The sequence below is a fragment of the Schistocerca piceifrons genome, chromosome 8 (assembly GCF_021461385.2).
Source record: "Schistocerca piceifrons isolate TAMUIC-IGC-003096 chromosome 8, iqSchPice1.1, whole genome shotgun sequence".
Taxonomy (NCBI): Eukaryota; Metazoa; Arthropoda; class Insecta; order Orthoptera; family Acrididae; genus Schistocerca; species Schistocerca piceifrons.
The window spans coordinates 493,799,769-493,813,266 of NC_060145.1; the positions used below are offsets into that span (position 1 = coordinate 493,799,769).

Below are 13,498 nucleotides of genomic sequence, written 5' to 3' on the forward strand. Positions count from 1 at the left end.
CACCCCAACGATGAGCTTCCACAAACAACGACCCGTGGATGTGACACTATTAACACCACAACATCCACAACTACGACTGAAATGGCCACGTGAACCTCGGAGTGGCACAGTGGTAGAGCGTCGCACGGAATGATGAACCCCGATATCTTCTTCATCATACCGATGGTAAGGCGGAGTTCATCGTCTTCCAGGGTAACAGCTTCTTGACGCCTGTATTGTGGACTGGGACAAACTGGTGGTGGCTACTTTATGCTTTGTGGAACATTGTTAAGGGCAAGAATTGGTCGACCGGGGCATGTGCAAAGCACCATGAAGGCAAAGGTGTATCGTTCACTAGTTGCACACCACGTACAGCCCTTCATGAAGATTATGTTTCCCGACCCCAGTGACAATTTTAAACAACAGGAAAGCGATGTAGTGTTTCGAGCGACACAGTGGCAATTCCAGTTGATGTGCGAGCCCCCCAGCTCTCCAGATCAAACACTGGTCAATTCAGTAGACCAATGGTAAATCATTCATCTTAGCTATTCTTGTCCACTGTGTCTGTTCCGTTATTTGTGTGTAGACAGTCCCTTAGCAGCACTACCAAACCACGATATTTTTGCACTTGACCCCATGCCCTCTTTGTGGCCGTGATGGTGACACGTAATGGTGTTAGAGCAAACAATTACTGCCATGACTGAGGGCAGCGGATCGCAATGTCGGTTCTGATCGAACACATCTGGAATGTGATTGGCGGCAGATTTCATCTCCCTTCCTCGAAATTTACGGAAATTAGATGACTTGTGTGTGCAGATATGGTGTCAACTCCCTCTATCAGCGTACCAAGGAATCACTGCTTCCATGAACAAGGCGTCGCCACTGCTATCCGTGATATAGGCAGCAACCGGCTATCAAGTAGCTGATCGTAATGTTCTGGCTGAGTAATGCATTGAACTATTGCGTAAAATGTTATTTTATTATCACCTATCGCGAACGAGTACTGTCACTCGACAGGCGGACGCTGAATGTCGTCTGAATGCAAAGCTGGGTAAGAAATACAACAAAGAAAAAGTCGATGCTTTGCCAGTTACACTTGGCTAACACCCCATAAAAATTTCTGCGAATGTGGGAAATAAGCATACGTTGTGGGTGTACTCACGGCGTGCGACAAGCGACGGTCGCATCAGACGAGGCAGAGGGTGGAGCAGCCACGGGCGCCGTGGCTGCGGCAGGAGTCCGGCTGTGTTTGCTCTGCGGCTGAGTGGTGCCCGCCTTCTTCTTGTCTCCAGCGGATGGAGGGCTGCGGAAAGAGACAGTAGGACTGGAAGAGAAATGTCGCTGAGGCCAGACGTCACCCTACTACTGACGATAGTAGTCGGCCTCAGTAGTAACGCACCTGGAGAGGGTACCTTCGCCGCTTTATCGTGATCCGGCTCGTAAGTAGTGTTTGGACAGGGGGATGGGGTGGGGGGATGGTAGGGGGTCTATCGACGGTACAACCGCAATTTGAGGGTGGGGAGGAGGAAGGGGGATGGGAACGAGAATGGACGGTACAACTATGATCTCACTGTGAACATGAAGCTGCAAAGAAAATATACTGTCACTCCAGCTGTCAAAAGCATTTAGCGTAAATATTCTATACAAGCAAAAAGTACGTGATTAGAGCGATTTAGCAACAAAGAGACAGCGGACAGTTTACTCACTGATGTAATATGGGCATCTCTTCCAACTAGAGGTAAGTTTGTATACATCTGACTTTTCTCTACAAATGTCATAAACGTTAAGTAGACTCACCAAGTGGAACATCTACGGGTTTACTTCAGATTGCGCTATAGCCCAAACAAGGTTGCAGTAAAGAAGAAGGATACTAATGAAACCATTTGCGTCTTCCATTAACACATCTCTGTGCCTGTATATATTTTCAATCCATTTTACATGCTCACAAGCATATTATGTAGGGCAATCTTAGATGATATTTCATTGGCTCTTTGTCTTAGAGTAGTCAACATAATGGAAGAAACGATTTTTTCTGCAGTTCTTCTGTTTAATCACATTCCAGTTTAATTCTACAGCTGCAAATTGTAGTGGCATTATTAGGGAATCAGAAGAATGTATTCCTTACGGTTTAAAACAGTATCTGCTTTTAAATAAGGCTTTCGCTTATTATGCGCAATAATTGAAGGCTCAGTTCTTTTTAAGCTCGGTTAAAAACCGATTTTTATGTGAATTAGCCATTCGATTAAATCCTTTCGTGAGTTGCGTAGCGGGGGCTTTGCATGTGTGAATCGTATGATACGGTGCGTTATGAATATTAACAGGAACAGTTAATATTCAGGTACAGTTCTAACCAATTCTGATAATTATCACCTTTCGTATCATCATGGTAATCTTGGGACTTAGATTTTGAATTAAAATATGATACTGCTCCTCCTATGAGAACCTCGCTCCTACAGTATATACGATTGTAGCTCCTTAGCCTTCACTCCTATCAGCTTTTTACCCGGAGTTTCCTATTACAGGCAAATCTTTTTTTATTGTTTAATGCGTATGCAGAGATGTTTCGTCGGTGAATAGCACATTTTCATTATTTCTGTTTGCTCTCAAGTAGTAATCACTTTTCAACGAAGTCGGAACGCTCTGTTAGGATGTTGCTCATATTTTTACATTTATTGAAACCAAAATCCATCACTTTCGAAATTTTCCTGAATGTTTCCTTTCATTCCTCAAAATTCGTCTTAGTTTTTTCAAATACAAGCACCTTTCTCAACAATCGAATTTCATTCGTCTGCTCACAATTCTCCAAAAATTTTCTTTGCGTAAATGCTTTATCAAAATCATGTAGAGGAACAACTTCTCTAGAATGCCTTTGTTTTCCTTGAGTTTTAACTTTTCGTCGTTCTTCCATTTCCTTAAAGTCTTCCAAAATTTATTTCATTGTTCCTTCTCACTCCCCTCCTATTGCTTTCTGTAGAGGTACCATTACTTGACTCCGCTTTTTTCTTCCTGGCAAAACAGTACAGTTTTGAATATAAGTTGTTTTTCACCTGAAGGTATCCACTACCGCGACATCTTCCTCCATCCTTTTGGGCATTCATGATTTTGAACAACATCGCACTACACTACTGGCGATACTTCATGAGAACACTGAGACACCTGATGGCTTATGCCGAGCAAACCTGAAAGCATTGCCAGTATATCTCGTTTTCCTGAGTCACTTCTCTACTATAACGTCACCGATCGTTTCCGATAACAGCCACATGAAGTACATCCCGCGCACGTCGTTCGACATTGTGAAATTGCAGTCGTTGTCGAATAGTGTGCTGGTGATTACTACGCTACCTCGAGGGCCACTTGCGTTGTTATCCAGTGTGGTATAGTGGCTGAGATAACTGGCTATCAGTCAAGGGGACCCGGTTCGATTCCTGGTGCTAGAAGGCCACATTTTGCTGCTCCTCTTATGGGACCGGTAGTACTGTTGATGGATTTTGAATATACAAACAATAGAAAATACACTGGGAAACAGTAACAGGCCCGTTAAGATGAATCATGTTGTAACGGCGACCGGAACGGTCGCGGGGTTGAAGTGACGGAAAACGCGGCGTGACCCGCGGAGCGGCCTGCGAACAACAACACAACGGGAGAGGAGGGACACGACCGACGAAGGACAGAACAAACAAAAAGAAGATCGAAACAACGGAGTCACAAGAAAACCTAACAACCGCGTCCACTCGTAAGCAAAACACGAAAGTAAATAAGCTGTCTAAGGCGAGGCGATGTGTCCAGAGACGTACGCAAGGTTAGACTGGGTGGTGAGCGAGAGGCAGGCGCTTAAATGCTGTGTTGGGGGCGCCGCTATTGGCCGCTGAGACCACGTGTTCCACTGTGGCACCCTCACACTAATAGCGGACCAGGAGGCGCGCGCCGCCGCAGCTTACAGGTGCAGAGACCTCTATGTGTCTTCGACGTCCATGACGTCTGGTGGGGATTCAAACTCCGCGGCGCGCGGTGCCAGAAATCATTTACCATTCATGTTTAAATCACACAGTGCTTCCCCTGAGACTGACATACATAATAGCTCAGTATATTAAACTGATTTTGAGCAAAATAAAGCACAGATGAAAAGTACTAACCGCGAGTATCGAGAACGGTGCAAGAAGTATCGACCACCGCGAGAAGTATCGACCACCTCAGAGGTGCTGCACAGCAAAGTGGTACTGCGTGGCGCCAGTGAGAGGCTAGGAAGGGGTCGGGCCTGCCGCATATCTGAGGCGCTACCTGCCTTGAAACAGGGTTGCCAGATGGCAGCAGGGCAGTTCGTTTCGAGGTAGGATGCTGCACCCTTCCAGGAGGTTCCTGTAGGAGTAACGTGGTCGCGCTGCCATTATACAGCCCGCGTCTCCTGTGAACCGTGGCTACCTGCCAACGCTATCGGAACTGTATCAAAAAGTGTCTACGAACTTGTGTTTCCTAGAGACAATAGTGAATCCACAGTACGGCATCCTGAACTTGTGGCAATTCGCCAACCAGTAATCGTGGCTCGTCTAGTGTATTCTGAACCGCAAGTCTACGTTGCAGTCCCACAGCTACAGCCGAGCCGGATGAATAAGGATAAGCTATGTTGTAATTAATTGCCTAAATTATTACTAGTCCCCTTAGTGTCCAAGAAGTCGGACACAAAACGTACAAGGGTTAACACCTGTGCTCTGGTGATAAGACAACTATTGGACAGCCGGCCGGAGTGGCCGAGCGGTTCTAGGCGCTTCAGTCTGGAACCGCGCGACCGCTACGGTCTCAGGTTCGAAACCTGCCTCGGGCATAGATGTGTGTGATGTCCTTAGGTTAGTTAGGTTTAAGTAGTTCTAAGTTCTAGGGGACTGATGACCTGATATGTTAAGTCCCATAGAGCTCAGAGCCATTTGAACTATTGGACAGCACAGTTTGAATTCGTAACAACCGTCTCAGAAAAGCTTGAAAGGGAATAACATCTAAACGTATTCAGTGTGGTACTGTGGTGATCAGATGATGTCTGTAGCTCGCGTGTTGCAGACCATACTGCTGGAGGGGTGGATGGAAGCCTGTGGAAAGCAGCTTTTGAACTGAGCAATCATTTAAAGAGTGTCTAAGAAACAGATCTGATTCACATTTGCCAACGAGCGTTCTCCCTGGAGAAGCTGAATTTCATCTGAGTCCATATGTGAGTAAAAAATACAACAAAGCGGTATTCGGTGTTTTGACCTTAACTCTAGGCTAACGCCACGTAAATCGTACTGTGAACTTGGAAAATGTTTGTATGTAGTGAGCGTACTCACCGCATGCGAGAGGCGTCGGCGTCGTCGGGCGGGGCACCGCTGAGAGGTACCATGGGCGCGACGGCAGCCACGGGTGTGCTGCCCCACCTGCCGTGTCGCACAGCCGCCGCGGTCCCCCCGCTGCCCGCCGACCTGCGCAGAGGGAGAAGAGGCGCCGCCTGAGCGAGAGCGCATGTCATTGTATTCATTTGCACGGGGGTGGGTTGTTTGGGGAAGAGACCAAACAGCGAATTCATCGGTCTCATTGGATTAGGGAAGAATGGGGAAGGAAGTTGGCCGTGCCCTTTCTAAGGCACTATCCCGGCATTTGCCTGAAGCGATTCGGGGAAAACCTATATCATGACGGTCGAACGCGGAATTGAACCGTCGTCCTCCCAAATGTGAGTTCAGTGTGCCAACCACTGCGCCACCTCGCTCGGTTCATTAGCATGACTCGCCGTTATACTTTTCAACGGTAATACAGTAGGTTTGATAACCATGAGAATAACTGTTACTTCCTGTCAGATCGTAGCCCTCCATCTGACGAACTACGTTTCGGTTTCTTTCCATCAGCATACACGATCACGGTCAACTTCTAACTCATGTCAAAGGAAGAAACTTTAGAGGAGACTTGCTCTTGTATTAATAACCTATAGTGTCATAAAAGGAGGGTTATTACACAGGACAATTCAAAAACATCACTACAGAAATAATCACATAGAAATGACGAGGCCACTAATCAGACTCAGACTTTGAACTGTGCATATCAAGTCACTATGACCATCAGATGGTGCTGAAAGCATTGGTGGCCCGTTTGTCAGAAACTTTTCTGTGAGAGACACAGACAACATCCAGGACAGCAGATTCTGAACTTGCCAGAGAAGGTCAGTCAAAGAAGGCAGCAATGGATTCAGTAAAGAATGGAGCTAAGCCAGTGTGAAATTTAACCGTATTAAAATTATTATCACAGGAATTTAAATGGTGTCGAGAAAATAGAGTTCATATGCACAGGCCAACAAGCACTTTCAAACGTTTTCATCTTATATCAACGTCGAATGAGAGTGTGGATAAAATCAGTAATGAGAAACAATTTAAGTATGTTAAAACGTAACTTCTGATCAGAGGATGCCAAAAGTAAGAAACAGAACGACGAAGGGGCACCATAAAGCAATGGGAAAAGAGCATTTCGGTACAGACTCATGAAACTGTGAGTTCATAAACGATGTCAGACGGTTGTGACTTTTGCCTGTAAATAAGGTTTGGAAACTAACGTCAGGAAGCTGAATGATAATCAGTGAAGCGTATGTGTGTGTGTGTGTGTGTGTGTGTGTGTGTGTGTGTTCATCTGTGGGTGATAGAAGATAGAGAGAGAGGTAGAGATAAAGAGAGAGAGAGTTGGCAATATAATCAGGTAAGGTGGGATGTCAACTTACTATAGAAATAACATGAAGCTTGTTATGGACATGGCAGAGGATGTAAGCGAGAAGTTGTAAAATAAACTGACGTTGTGATATGTAAGTCGATATCTACAGTGTAATAAAGTGTGAAGCCTGAGGTAACGAAGAGTGTCATGGTTAGGAATTAGTAAAAGTATATCATAAAATTTTATCAAGAGCTTTTTCAAAACTTACTTTTACAACTGCATTTAATTGTAATGGCTCAGTAATAATATTTCATCAGAGGTTAATAAATTACACGACCACCGCCATATTCTAATGGTTAGTGTTACTGTCTGCGCTGCAGGAGGACCTAGTTCCATCCCAGTAAGACCAGAATTTTTTCTATGGTGGGGAGATATAAAATGGGGTCCAATCAGTTCAGTGAGGCCACATGAGAAGCTGCTTAAATAAAGAAGCAGAGGCATCATCATTAATAATGGAATGTCACAGAATTATAGACTACTCCTTGCACTGCCTTGTAAGCAGGAGTCAGCCAGTCAGAACAGGCCTAATATCTAATCCTTGAATTTACATTTGCATTTACACTAAATTATATTGTAGTAATGAAGCAAGAAAGGTGGGCTGAGATTTAATGTCTGCTCCTCCAGGATGCTGTACAGTGTGTTAACTGATACACACCGTCCCTGTGTGTGATTTAGAAGGGGGCTAACCAAAGTATAGTACATATTCTGGGCCACAGATGAACAGAGAGAAGTGAGAAATTTGAAGGAAAGGCACAGCATCTTGATGGTCTGTGTAGAGTTGCTGTGTTGTGTGCACTTGTCTGGTGGGTGGGCGCAATGTGTTTGAGGAGTAGAAAGCTACACCCTGTACTTGAAGCATCTTGTTTACTAAATGTGTTGCATCCACAACTTGGCTGGAAAATATTCCTATCTCTTTACAGCCTGGTGGAAGAAGCTTGCTGTGGCAGGGTGAAAGGTATACCAGCTCTTCATTATATTGTGAGCCATAGTTGTGTCCGGCTCTTCGAAAAGCTCGCCAGACGGAGTGCTTTCGCTTCGCGTCTAGTGTTTGCGGTGGCGCTTTCGGTTTGACGCGCTGTTTGAATCGCTATTGCCCTCTGGCGGGAGGGGGAGGAAGTGTACGGTCGCGTAGCGGTCAAGCAGTACGTACTGGGCTGTGACCGAGAGAGGTGGTGACGCGAGCGAGGCCCTGCTGTTGGGGGTCGTCAACTGCTCGCCACGTGCTTTGCTCGACCTATTGGCTGTCAGGGGCTAAGTCTGCCTTACCCGCATGTACGTGGCTTATGAAGCTTGGAAGCCGTGGTGCAGGAGATCAGCGCGTGGGACCGTATGTCTTCTTATCGGCCGTTGAAGCCACTGGCAGCGGTTGACTCTGACGAGCACAAGGAAGTGCAACGTGTTCCCAGCGCTGTGGTGGAGTGTGAGAAGTTGAGTACTGTTTTTATATATAATGGGTTTTTCAAGATCTAGTGAAGTGTATGAGTTTCTTCACCAGTGGTTTTGTTGAGGTCTTCCCACCACAGTTTTCGTTTGCCTGTCAGCAGGAATGTGGTAATTGGTTCTTGGTCGGGCTGCCTCATTCACACCTGGATTGGGTGAGTTAGAGTTGGGGTCATGTGTCTCTGTGGTTCCGAGTCTGTACAGGCACTGCCCTTGCTACATCTTCTGGTTTTGGGTAACTCGGGGAGATGGTGGCTTGTAATGGAAGTTTTGGGGTTGATCCTCTGTGGCCCTGTTGAACACCAGTAACTATTCAGACTATTGCGATCTGGGCCCCTTTAGACTTGTCACTCCCTCACTGAGCTAAGGAAAATTTTTTTGTGAACTGCCTTTAATGTGGAGGTTTGTGTGATGGCTTATTCACATTTATCTTGTAACAACTGACAAGTGTAATATAAGTTATTTAAATGGCAAGAGACAACTATTTTAACTTCAGTACAAACTAGCTACTTAAAGGTTTTTTTAAGGAATTGTTCTCTCATACATATCAAGTTTAAAATCTTATTATTGGGAAGTTGTTAACGTCATACCTTGCAATCTCCTTTTCATAAAGAAAATTTGTCAGCTATTGGAAATTGTTTTTGAAATTGTTTGTTTAAAAAATGCCATACTTAAAAATTTATTATTGAGGAAATCTTTTAAAATAAAAAGGTATCTTTTGCAGTGTGTGTTATTTCACCACCTCCTCCTGCCCCTACTTCCAGGATAACGTTTTGGAATAACATGTGTACTTGAGTTGTTGTTTGTGAACTGCCCTAACTGATGGTTCACATTGACTGACAGATACATCACACTGCTAAGAATCACATTGTGCTTGTGAGACGCTGGGGTTTCATTTCCTCCACTGCGATCATCAACAGCAAAGCAAAGCTGCCCACTTGTGCTGCCACCTAATGAGATGTCTGTGAAAACTGGGAGGGCTGTGTGTTACGCTGCTGACGTGTGGAGAGGTCTGCCTGCCAGCTCCAAGGGCGCTGAACATTGGCTGTTACACGTGAATATAGGACTGATGTTGCTATAGTGATACGCTTTATCATTTCTAAAAGTTGTGACAAAGCTGCATTTACAGCTTGGCACAGTGAGAAATGGAAATTTGTGACTGCATCAATGCTCTCCTTGACTCATGCTGCTATGTGATACGATGCTTAAACAACAACATGTAGTAAATGTGATGTCACTGCCAGACACCACACTTGCTAGGTGGTAGCCTTTAAATCGGCCGCAGTCCGTTAGTATACGTCGGACCCGCGTGTCGCCACTATCAGTGACTGCAGACCGAGCACCGCCACACGGCAGGTCTGGTCTGGAGATATTCCCTAGCACTCGTCCAGTTGTACAGCCGACTTTGCTAGCGGTGGTTCACTGACTACATACGCTCTGATTTGCAGAGACGACAGTTTAACATAGCCTTCAGCTACGTCATTTTCTACGACCTAGCGAGGTGCCATATTCAGTTACTATTGAGATTGATATTGTGAATCATGTATCGTCAAGAGCGACGTTCATCATCAACGGTTTAAAGTTAAGTATCAAACTAATTACGTCCGCTTTCTGAATTATAATTCCTTGTCATGTTCCAGACCTCACGTCAATATAGTCCTTCCTTCCTCACGCCAGCCTGCGTGAGCTAAAATGCGTGCATTTTGGCCTTCACTACTAACACGGTGTTGGCTCTTCTGCCAACACAACAGTAAACATGCAATATAACAGAACCGAAAATAAGTATGAAGTGCTTAAAGGACAAACAATTTGAGAAGGTATGGAAAACTGGCCTGTTTCAATATTTTTTGCTAATTTACAAGGGGCATTCAATGACTAATGTGACACATTGTTTTCTCGACCAGGTTTGGATGAAAAAATACGTAATTATTATTATTATTATTATCATTTTCGGTGGGACATCGTGGAATAGTCTCGCTTCAGCCCTTGTAGTTTCATGAAGTTCAGGTAAGTGACGGGAATACACATAACCTTGAAAATCGCTTCTGTGATGGAGGTGTGTTCCAGACAGACAGTTCTAATTTAATTTGTTTTGACGGAACACAGGCCCTTCTAGAATGTCCACGAGACCTGGCAGTGAACAAAGGCACGGTGAACTGCTGGGCGAGGTGTGTGTCATCATTGTAACAATGCCACGTAAACCCGTCTGATCTCCCACGTGCTGGTTGGCCGCACACAACTGTGACTTGTACAATGTTGGAACGTACGGACACTCTCATTAGAGCTGACTGACGGATCACAATCAAACAACTCGCTGCACAGCTGGACATCAGTGTGGTAGTGATGACACACTCGTCCACCAGTTGGGATACTTAAGGTGTGTACCTGCTGGGTTCCTCGCAGCCAAACGGAGGATCGTGAAGAATAACGACGGGCGATCTGTGTGGAGTTGCTTGCATGTTACAAAGCTGATCGTGACAGTTTTTTTTTTTTTTTTTTTTTGTCGAACATCGTCAGAGGCGATGAAATATGGGTTAATCACCACGTGCCAGAAATGGGTATTCTGGGACTTTGAAGGGGATATTCTGTTTGATGTCCCCCCTCATGCTGCAAGGATCAACTCTGAAACGCATTGTTCAAGCCGCAGGAAATTGAAGAAGCGACTTCAGTATATTCGACGCCAGAAAATTGTATACGAACCTCTCTTTCTCCGTGATAATATAAGGTCTCACATAAGTCTGCGTACCCGAAAGGAGCTCACAAAATTTGATTGATCATTCTCATCGACACTATGATCCGCTCACACCTCCGACTTCCAACTGTTAGATCTAATCAAGCATGCACTGGGCAGGAAGCAGTACGTCGGAGTTTGCATTCAAAAGAGGGGGGAATAATATTGTGTACTGGAATCTTGAACAGAACCACCGTGCTTTTGGAAAGAAAAAAAAAGTGTTGCACTACTTACTGAACCCCCCTCGTAGCTGATTATATAGACAGTTCAATTTAGAAATTGGTCGAACGTGTTATGAGACGACAATGAAAGCATTGTGAGATATAAGAGAATTGCCTGCAGTAATGCTGTACTTCAGAGATAAGACGCATCTAAGGTGCGCGTGACAAAAATTGTAGGCTCGAAAATACACCATATAAGAAACTGGGATACAGTGGCGAGTGGTTCGCCTCGGGCTCACCCAGTTTCCGCTGGTGACTCGCTGAGCAGCCTGGTCACTTCGATGACGTGTTCTAGGTGGTTCCTCATCGCCTCTGCCCAGCCCCGGGTTGACAAGACCTGGCGGTTGGCGTTTATGAAGGCGACGGCAGCCGCGGTCAGCTGGGGGCAGGAGTGCCTCACCGCTACGACAGCTGCGGCCGCCGCGTTCTCGACGTCCAGCTGAGCGGCCATCTGCCGCTCGCAGGCAGCCTTCAGTGCCGTCAGGCCGTACTTATCCGCCGCCGCCAGCAGCTGCGGGGCCGTGCTGGACAGCTGCGGCGTCTGGAGGGTGTACATGTAGGCCAGCAGCTGCCTCATCACCGGAGCCTCCACGTCGGCGATGCTGACCCGGCCGCAGGCGGCCTCCAGCATGTCGTGCTGGAACATGGCCGCGAAGACGGGGCTCCTGGCGGCCAGGACGGCCGCGTGCGCCGCCAGCCGCGTCTGCCCCGCCTCCAGCGTCACGAAGGCGGCGTCGCCAGCGTCCAGCAGGGCGCCCAGGTCCGTGGCCGCGGGCTCCTGCCTCTCGTTAACCGCCGTCATCGAGGCTGCTTCTGGAACACGGCGTCACTCAGCAGTGCAAGTGTAGGCCTGTACGAAGCAACAGCTATTAAAAAATAACGCAGTCTATCACAATGTATTTTTAACACCTTGATATCCTACCCGTGTAAAACCCCTTCAAATAAATCTTCCATAAAATTTCCAAAATATTCCATATTGTTGCAGTAGTTTTTCCACATGACTTCAGACTCAGTGGATTCCTCACTTCCGTAATATCTGTATACCGAACAGTGTCGCTTGATAATGAAGTCTTACTGCAACTGCACTAAACCACTGTCCCTCCTGACCTCTCTCGTTACTTAGAAAAAAACGACATTTCGTTTCTGTAATCTGTATTACTTCGCTCTTAAGTAGTTCTGCTAGTTGCCATGTAGGTTCACACAGTGTGTTGGTAGCCCTGCACAAGGCCGCACGTACGGAGACAGAGTTCTCGTGAAAGATAAGTAATTTAGGTTGTAATTAATTGTAGTTGAACGCTTTTAACTAATTAAATACGTTCTTTAGTGTACGCTTCAAGCTCACCATTAAAAGTTTTTCTCTTATTTGCGTAGTGTTCTAGTAATCTCGAAAAGTTCGTTTGTTTACTTACTGCTGCTTAGGCGCAATTTTTCGAGTGCGCATATTTAGCGTTATACCGCAACTGGAAGTGCATTTGCTGTAGTATAACTGATTAAATATGTTCATTAGGGTGCTTTTCAAGCTCACCATTAAAAGTTTGTCTTTTATTTGCGTATTGTTCCAGTAATCGCAAAAAGATCGTTTTGTTTATATTTCGCGGCTTTGCCTTACTTTCCGAGTGTGCATACTTAGCGTTATACCGCAATCTAAAGTGCATTTGGTATAGATTAACTAATTAAATTCATTCATTAGTGTGCTCTTCAAGCTTGCCATTAAAGGTTTTTCTTTTATTTACGTATTCTTCCACTTATCGAAAAAAGTTCGTTTTGTTTACATTCGGCTCTCTAGGCCTAATTTTTGATCGTGCATATTTAGCATTATACCACAGATTTAATTGCATTTGGTAATAGTTTACTTACATATTAGTTTCCAAAACATACTTACTGACCTTTTGCATCTGTATTTAATACACTCCTGGAAATGGAAAAAAGAACACATTGACACCGGTGTGTCAGACCCACCATACTTGCTCCGGACACTGCGAGAGGGCTGTACAAGCAATGATCACACGCACGGCACAGCGGACACACTAGGAACCGCGGTGTTGGCCGTCGAATGGCGCTAGCTGCGCAGCATTTGTGCACCGCCGCCGTCAGCGTCAGCCAGTTTGCCGTGGCATACGGAGCTCCATCGCAGTCTTTAACACTGGTAGCATGCCGCGACAGCGTGGACGTGATCCGTATGTGCAGTTGACGGACTTTGAGCGAGGGCGTATAGTGGGCATGCGGGAGGCCGGGTGGACGTACCGCCGAATTGCTCAACACGTGGGGCGTGAGGTCTCCACAGTACATCGATGTTGTCGCCAGTGGTCGGCGGAAGGTGCACGTGCCCGTCGACCTGGGACCGGACCGCAGCGACGCACGGATGCACGCCAAGACCGTAGGATCCTACGCAGTGCCGTAGGGGACCGCACCG

General features: G+C 46.0%; 1 protein-coding gene across 1 annotated transcript in view; it reads right to left on the minus strand.

Moving 5' to 3' along the window:
• Nucleotides 1–13,498, minus strand: part of LOC124712490 (proteoglycan 4-like) — a 113,309-nt gene that overhangs the window by 44,264 nt on the left and 55,547 nt on the right. Inside the window, exons 2-4 of the mRNA XM_047242785.1 lie at nucleotides 11,325–11,898; nucleotides 5,292–5,423; nucleotides 1,142–1,282 (exon numbers count right to left, since the gene is read on the minus strand). Of these exons, the coding sequence (XP_047098741.1) occupies nucleotides 1,142–1,282; nucleotides 5,292–5,423; nucleotides 11,325–11,887 (836 nt within the window). The 5' untranslated portion in view covers nucleotides 11,888–11,898. The remainder of the gene's footprint in view (nucleotides 1–1,141; nucleotides 1,283–5,291; nucleotides 5,424–11,324; nucleotides 11,899–13,498) is intronic.